This window comes from Salvia miltiorrhiza, chromosome 1 (genome assembly GCF_028751815.1).
Source record: "Salvia miltiorrhiza cultivar Shanhuang (shh) chromosome 1, IMPLAD_Smil_shh, whole genome shotgun sequence".
In the NCBI taxonomy this organism is placed as follows: domain Eukaryota; kingdom Viridiplantae; phylum Streptophyta; class Magnoliopsida; order Lamiales; family Lamiaceae; genus Salvia; species Salvia miltiorrhiza.
In genome coordinates, this window is record NC_080387.1 from 30902589 (window position 1) to 30911107 (window position 8519).

Below are 8519 nucleotides of genomic sequence, written 5' to 3' on the forward strand. Positions count from 1 at the left end.
TAAAAGAGGATTAATTTGTTTCTGTGGTCGGCCAATGTTTGCGGTGCATGTTGTGTAAGCACAAGTGGAGAATCTCATGAACATCTTAATCACCATAAATATATAAGAACATGAGTGATGTCAAATAGTATAGTATTTTATTTTAATGACATAAATAAATTAACAGATGAGTAGTTCTATATTCGTTTCAACCTCTTTCAGTTTATGTAAAAATTACTAGTATTTACAAATTAAATGACCCGCATATTAGATGCTTTTCACACCATAATTTCATAATATAAATACCCCAAAAAATAAACAAGAATCTTCACACCAAGAAGAGAAAGAAAAGAAAATGGATAGGTTTGATGATGAAAACGGAGGGATCCCATTTCCCCAATATTATGCAAGTGAATTTGGTTTGATCGATTTCATGGATGAAGCCAATGTGGATCAGTTCATCGATCTCATTCGTGGAGAAAATATTCAAAATGATCAACCTATTTTCAACTTGTTCGATCAAGACTACCAATACTGCCGCGGAGATGAGAGCATTCATGTCGCCGCCGCCGTTGAGGACTGCCATTTCCTTCCACCACCGCCGCCGCAGGCGGAGCTCTTCGATTTCGACGCAGGCCATGAATTCGGGCTGCTGAATGCATGCGAGATTACCCAGGCGGAGGAGGAGGAACTTCTCATGGATGAGGATGATCAGTCGTCGGGCTCAGGCACCACCACCACCGCGACCGGCTCGAGAAGCGCTTCCGGCAAGGCTGACAGATCGAAAACATTGGTGTCGGAGCGGCGGAGGAGAGGCCGCATGAAGGAGAAGCTCTATGCCTTGCGCTCTTTGGTTCCTAACATCACAAAGGTAATAGTACTAACAAAGGATAATTAATTGCATTTATATATACGAATTAGTTTTGCCAAATTTTGGTTTTGCACGTGAACTATAAATTTTGCCTCCAAACACACAACCTTTCATTTGCACATAAACTAAAAATTCAGTCTCCAAATACATAAATTTTCATTTTTTTTTTATTTTTCACAAGATCGTCGATTGCCCCTAAACTAATGCCTAGGTGGGCGCCCAAAATGTCTATGTGGCTTAAGAACTGATGTAGTTATGCTGATATTAATTTGTCACTTCAACTAACTAAAATGGCATTGATTTTTAGAAAATTGACAATCGTGTGAAAAATTAGTACAAAATTAGGCATTACTCAATAATCCGAGAGAGGCTAATTTAGTGTTGTGCATGTTAATAGATGGATAAAGCTTCGATAGTGGGCGACGCGGTGTTGTACGTGCAAGACCTGCAAATTCAGGCGAGGAAGATAAGGGCTGAGATCGCAGGTTTCGAGGAGAAAACTCAACATAAAAAAACTACTCAAAATGGTAGCAAATCCAATTCAACAACCTGCTTCTACCCCACAACGAAGAAGATTTTTAAGGTACAAAAAAATTAGGGTTTAATCAATTACAGTCTCGTAAATGAAGGTGATTATTTAAGTAATTTGTGTGTGTAGATGGAGGTGTCGCAAGTAGAGGATAGAGGGTTTTACGTGAGAATTGTGGCAAACGGGGGCCACAGCGTCGCCGCCCTCCTCTACCGTGCTCTTGAATCTCTCACCACCTTCGACGTCCGGAGCTCCAGTTTGGCTGCATCTTCTGATCAGAATTATGTCTTCACCTTCACTTTGCATGTAAGCATGCATGATTTTATGCTGTTTATATTTTTTTTTTCCTATTTTTGGAAAATTAATTAATTGATATATATGTGGATATGTTTTGTTTGTGATGAAAATGAGCAGACGATGGAAGGGGGAGTGGAGGTGAACTTGCAGAGTGTGAAGGTGTGGATTGCTAGCGCTTTTCTCAACCAGGGATTTGATTTTCAGACATCATAATGATCTGCAGGGATTTTACTAATTAACTAAACTTCCAATTGATTTTGATCTTGTAGTCTCTTTATTCGACTCTTGTTTTTCAATGTTGAGGCTATTACTATAATGCCAACATGAGAAAATTCCCCCGTTCGGATTCATGTTCTAGCTCTCACATTTTATGTGATATGTGTGTATGTATAAGGTAGAGTTAGATAACAATCTCATTTTAAAATTAATATAGGAATTGTAAATACATGATGAATTTTATGTGAAAAATAATGAGTTTTAAAAAAATTACCCTTATAAAATTCAAATTCGGGACTATAAATTTATTAGGCAAAGTGATTATTCCACTTTAAATCTTCATGGCGATCCAAGAAACGAAAATAACCTAGTTTATATTTAAAATAGATTTTTATTTTAGCTAATCCATATATGTGGGCTAAAATAAAAATACATCTTAAAATATAAAATATGAACCATTTTCAGCCTTTAGATCATCAAGATCTACAGTTGATTCATCACCTTCTTGGATGAATTCATGGTCCTAAGTTCAAAATCTCATAGGTAGCAAAAAGTTTATTTTTCGCAATTCATACATTTACACAGCGAATTCATAGGTGTTCTATACACAGAATTCATACATTTTAGTTAGTTCGTATTTTATATGTTAAGAGTTTTTATACCGTAGCCCTCCCTTGTATATATATATATATATATATGTGTGTGTGTGTGTGTGTGTGTGTGTGAACAGAGAGAGAGAGAGAGAGAGGCGTCCAAAGTTTCTTTAGATCCGTAACTTTGGCCATTTTGTGTAAATGTAGGAAAAAAAATTCGATTTTGCCATTGCAGGACAAAAATTCGTCATCCGTAGGACAAATTGAGTTCAATTGCCAAATTTTAAAAAATTGTCTTGCAAATGTAAATCCGAAAAAAAACTGTCCTACATTTAACGGCTAAGTTACAGACCTAAAAAAATTATGGGCTCTCAAATTTCATTTAATTCATCATACTTTATTTTCTTCCCCAATATATTATGTTCACGTTTTAAAGTTCTTTATCTCCCTTAAATATATTTCCTACAATTTTATATAAATATTATAGAAAAAATAATTTGAAGTAATTTGTCTCAAATGTACATTTTTAAAAGAAAAAAAGAAACTAGCTATACTTTTTGCCATGTAGTCGTAGCATCCGATCGACGACCTAGCAATTTGTCTAAAATGTACATTAATTACTTTTATTAATAAGAGTCAATTATATAAAGGTTATGAATAAGAGTCAATTATATATATGTATGCAATTACGCGTAGTGCAAAATTAATTACAAATTTTTAAATAACCCTTAAGTTTCAAATGTTGATCAAGTTAAATAGATAAAATACCTTGTTCGCGTTCTTAGCTTCACACGCAAAAAAACAAAAGAAAAGGGGAAGAAAAAAAAGTTAACATATATGAAAAAAGGTTATATAAACCAATTTAGATCAAAATTTATATTATACTCCCTTCGTCCTAATAATAATGATCAATTTTCATTTTTGAGTTGTCCCAATATTCATGACCTCTTTCTATTTTACGTAATAATTAGGGCATGTTTACCATTCACTTAATTCAACTATTCAATGAAAAAGGAAGAACATGCATGAAGATTAAACGAAAAAAATTACTAAACCTCTATGTATACAAGTTGAATAAAAGTTGAATGTATGAATTTCTGACGGTAATGTTGTATACTTGTATATATGATCTTTATGACTATAATAATGTACATGGAAACTTTTTTTTTTTTTTTTTGAAACCTACATGGAAACTTATTTAAGTTAGTATTTAATGCCATAATCCCTTAAATATAGTAGTAACTGATTAATTTTAAAAGTAAAATTAATTTAAAAAACCCATATTAAACTTGCGCACTTATATTAAAAACCCATAATCCCTTAAATATAGGACTATAAAATTGGAACAAATTTGACCATCCGTAATTTGTAATCTAATGGCCCGTAAGCGTTCCTATTTTATATATAGTGTAAGGAGTGTTTTACTTTAGCCTCCTTTTATATATATATATATATATATATATATATATATATATATATATATATATATATATATATATATGGGATTGCTAGGGTATAAACACTTCTTAACTTATAAAATACAGATTAGTTAAAATGTATGAATTTTATGTAGAACACGTATGAATTCGTTGTGTAACTGTATGAATTGCGAAAATAATTTTTTTTGCTATTTATAAGATTCGAACTTGTGATCATGAATTCATCCAACAATGTAATGAATCAATCATAGATCTTGATAATCTAAGGCTGAATGGTTCTAATTTTATATTCTAAAAGGTGTTTTTATTTTAGTCTAATATATATATAGCAGTGGGCTACCATGAGAGCACATCTTAAAATAAGAAATAAGAGCAGTTTTTAATGTATGAATTTTATGTAGAACACGTAAGAATTCGTTGTATAAAGATATGAATTGTGAAAAATAAATTTTTGCGACCTTTGGGATTCGAACTTGCGACCTTTGGGATTCGAACTCAGGACCATAAATTCATCCAACGGGATTACAAATCAACCGTAGATCTTGATGATCTAAGGGCTGAAAATGATTCTAATTTTATATCTTAATAAATGCTCTTATTTTAGCCCTTCCCTATATATATATATATATATATATATATATATATATATATATACACACACATATATATATATATACACACATACACATACAGATAGACTTAGTTCTAGTGAGATTGCTATTTTTTGTGAGAAGTGAGAATAATGAATAATCCAGTATATAGTGTTGAATTTTAACGATAAAATTTTCGTTTTCTCTAAATTTCGAACCCAGGTAAAAAATTTCCCCCTTCAAGTAAATATCAGTCACATGATACATTAAATCAACACCTATAAATTAATCTAAGATCTCACCATATATGAGGGATCTCATTGGAACTATTCCCTATATATACGAGGATCGGCCCTTAGTTTGCTTTCTTGTGCTTTCAAGGTTTTTTTTTTGTTTTAGGTTTTTCTTTTCCTCTTTTTTAATAAAGCTTTCATTTAATATAATATTGGGAGATGTTCAAATAAGAACCACTATATAAAAAACGAAGAACTATTTTCATCCCTTCAATCATTAAGATCTTGCTCGATGAATGTATCACCTGAATTTGAAATTATTTTCAACCGCCTCAAAATAGTCGTGAACCATTTTAAAATAGATGAATGCATCACATGTGTCTTATATATATAGAACTAGAGGGTTTTTAAGGACAATAACTTAGACTGATTTGAAAATTAATTAGGATAAAAATTTTCGAGCTTGCAAATAAGACACTAAAGTAATTCATTCACTTGCTCGGTCCATTTTAAGAGTTACGGGCTTACTCGAAACTAAAATAGGCAAAAAGTTAAATTTTCGAACTTGAAAAAGTCGGACATGTATTAATTAAAATAGACCGAGAATTATCATGCAGGTGCATCACTTATTAATTAATTAATTACTTTTACAAATCTATAAATTTTTATCTTTATTTTCAAATCAATCTAAGCTATGGTGCTTAAAAAACCTATATACTATATATCACTTAAATAATGAATTTCGAAATTTTAAATAATGAATTTCGATTTTTTTTAAATTTAAATAATGAATTTCGATTTATTTTTTTTAATTGGGCGCGTCCTTGAGACGCGCCACACATTTCTCGCCTTCGACCCGTGTTTTGGCTAAAACACCGCCTCGCACCAGGGTGGGTCTCCAATGCAGCCTCACTCCCTAAGCCTCGGATCGATCCTCCACTCGCATCGGCGAGTGGAGATGCTGTTATGGAATTAAGGGTGGTCCTGCATGTGGTTGGTGTGGGTGGTATGTTCGTGACTGAGGTGTCATGCATGAATGTGTAGCTCGAAAGGAGTAGTAGTAAAATAAAATTAAGAAATAATGAATTAAAATGAACACATTCAAACTTTATAGATATGCATGTGCAGGGTTTCCACCAGAGAGTAATTAAAAAGATTTGGTAATAACAAAATGTTGCGTCATTTTATACGAATTTGACGTACGTACACAAATTTAATTTAAACACCATATTTCTGGTTTTCATGCTACCAAGCCAACCTGTCGACCTATATGAGACTCGAACGTCCTTTTCAACAACCTCTCTTTTATTTACTTTTTTTTTAAAATCTTTTTTTACCTCAAATTAATCTTTATTTACGTACTTGAGTTAATTTTATATAAAAACAAGAAAACAAGAACAATTATCAATTTAATTTGTAAACTTAGAAAATTCGGTTCTAGGAATCGAAAGATGGTGAATTTGCATGGGACTTCAGACATTAATGGTCCCGACTCACGAGGCACGACGTTTCCGAACTAGGAGTAATATTTTTCATTTAGGTCTTTATGTAAATTATTATATTCTTTTAACTTTAGTCATATAACTTAGATATGTAGCGCCGTTTTCAAAACAATTTTTTTTAGGCGAATTCAAAAGATCAAATTTATTCAAGTACAGTTTTTAGTTTCTATATTACATCTTATTGTTACTCCTTGTTTTGTGGATATTGACTTGTATGTTGATAACGTGTAGTTCATTTGGATTATGCAATACAAAGTAGAAATACCTTTTTAATGTAATACGGAGTACCTAAATATTGAAAGAGTCACGATAATTTTTAGGGTCAATCGTCTGTAAATTCATAACGTTTACTCGCAATTGATTTTTGCACATAATTTTATTTTTTTATTTTTAAATATATAATCTTTTATTTTTATCTCAAATTTATCTGATGATCGATTTTTTCTCACGCCGGTGCCGAAATTAACATTGTGGCAGCTGGAATTGACAATGTGACAGCCGAAATGACACTTGGATCTTTTTTTCACATGTGGAATTAAAAAATATACAAAAATCCCCCTTCCCCCACCCCAAAACCCTAATTCTCCTCCCCCATCCCGCCGCCACCATCGCCGGCGCCGCCTCCTGCCACCACCACCGGCGCCTGCTGCCACTATCACAAGTCAAAATGCCGTCGATTTTAGAAGAGCCCCTTCTCGCCTCCAACCCCGACCGCTTCTCCATGGCATCGTCAATTCAAAATGCCGTCGATTCCTTGCCTTCTTAGCTGCCTCCGATGGCATCGTGCTGGAGAATCTCGCCGGCCGCTTCATGAAGGAGTTCCAGGTCTCGGAGCCAGGGGCGGCGAGGGCCCATTACACTAGATCTCGGAGCCATGGGGCGGTGGGAGCTCGACTCTTCTCCCGGATTTCAGCGTGCTTCTGTTTGGGAGTGGCGGCGAAGGGTGGGGAAGGGGGAGGGCTGACGGGGTCTGGAGAGGGGAAGGGGGAAGGCCGACGAGGTCTGGGGAGGGGGCGGCAGGCGGCGGCTGGGGATAGAGAAAGGTAGGGTTTGGGAGTTGGAAAGGTTAGGGAAGATGATGATATATATAGATTTTTTTTAATTATTTTTTTAAGTTTTTTTTCCACATGTCATAAATGTGTCTAGGTGTCAATTTTCAGCTGCTACCGTGTCAATTTCGGCTACCACCGTGTTATTTCTGACGCCATCGTAAGAAGAAATCGGTCACCGGATAAATTCGAAACAAAAACGAAAGGTTATGTATTTAAAAGTAGAAATGCAAAAACCAATTCCAAGTAAACATTATGAATTTACAGGCAATTACCCCTAATTTTTATCTTTAGGGCATTGCCGCTTAATGGAAGTTAAAAAGGAAGTTGACGGCAAGGAGAAGTTAAAGTTGGAAAGAAATAGAGGAAAGAGGAGAGAGGGGAAGCAGTTTTGTTGGCCGGGAAGTAAGCTATGTGTGGGTCCTGTCTAAAGAAAAACCAATGATGTACATGCTCTTATGATTGACATTTTTTGTAGCAATTATCAATCAATAGTTCATCTAGTTGATGGATGACTAGATCATCAAGTCGTTTGGGTGGTCAAATCATTTTCCTGGACAACCAGATCATTTCACCGAGCGGTTGGATGATCTGACCACCCAGATCATCTAATAGCCCTCGTCCGATGAAATGATTAGGCCTCCGTGCGGCTAGATGATCTAGCCACTGACTAGATGAACTCTTGATTGATAGATGTCAAATCATTTTTTTTCATATTTTTATATATTTTTGATTGATAGTTGTCAAATCGATCAAATATGTAATAATTTTTCATAAAAATAAAATAAAAAATCAAACAAAGCTATCAACATCAAAAGGTCAATAGGTTATTTACTTAAACTTGAGCATAAAATACTTAGGATGCATTACTTTAGGGTGTGTTCTCTTTGGTTGTAAATTTATCATGGAAAAATGAGGGATAAACAAAATTTCACCCTCAAAATTTTTCCTTTTTTTCCCTCATTTTCTACAAAATAGAATTTGACCCTTACTCATTCATCATTTTCACTACAAAGGAGGAATAATATCATCACACTAAAAATGGATGGATAATATATTATCTCTCCTTTGTAGTGGAAATGAGGAATGAGTAATGGTCAAATTCTATTTTATAGGAAATGAGGGGACAAAAAATGAAGGATTTAAAGGATGAAATTTTATTTATCCCTCATTTTCCCATGATAAATTTAAATTCAAAGAAAACGCACCCTTAATTGATAA

The 8519-nt window shown here is 34.0% G+C and overlaps 1 protein-coding gene across 1 annotated transcript; it reads left to right on the top strand.

The window, feature by feature from the left end:
* The first annotated feature begins 250 nt into the window (after positions 1-250).
* LOC131019903 (transcription factor FER-LIKE IRON DEFICIENCY-INDUCED TRANSCRIPTION FACTOR-like) lies at positions 251-2130 on the top strand. The gene is made up of 4 exons (XM_057948526.1): positions 251-850; positions 1248-1433; positions 1509-1685; positions 1794-2130. Exons 1-4 carry the CDS (start codon positions 335-337, stop codon positions 1887-1889), a joined length of 975 nt encoding a protein of 324 aa, XP_057804509.1. The 5' UTR covers positions 251-334; the 3' UTR covers positions 1890-2130.
* The last annotated feature ends 6389 nt before the right edge of the window (positions 2131-8519 follow it).

Coding starts and splice junctions, on each gene's coding strand:
- LOC131019903 (XM_057948526.1), top strand. CDS start 335: ATGGATAGGTTTGATGATGAAAACGGAGGGATCCCATTTCCCCAATAT. Junction 851..1,247: donor TGGTTCCTAACATCACAAAG/GTAATAGTACTA, acceptor GCATGTTAATAG/ATGGATAAAGCTTCGATAGT. Junction 1,434..1,508: donor CAACGAAGAAGATTTTTAAG/GTACAAAAAAAT, acceptor TTGTGTGTGTAG/ATGGAGGTGTCGCAAGTAGA.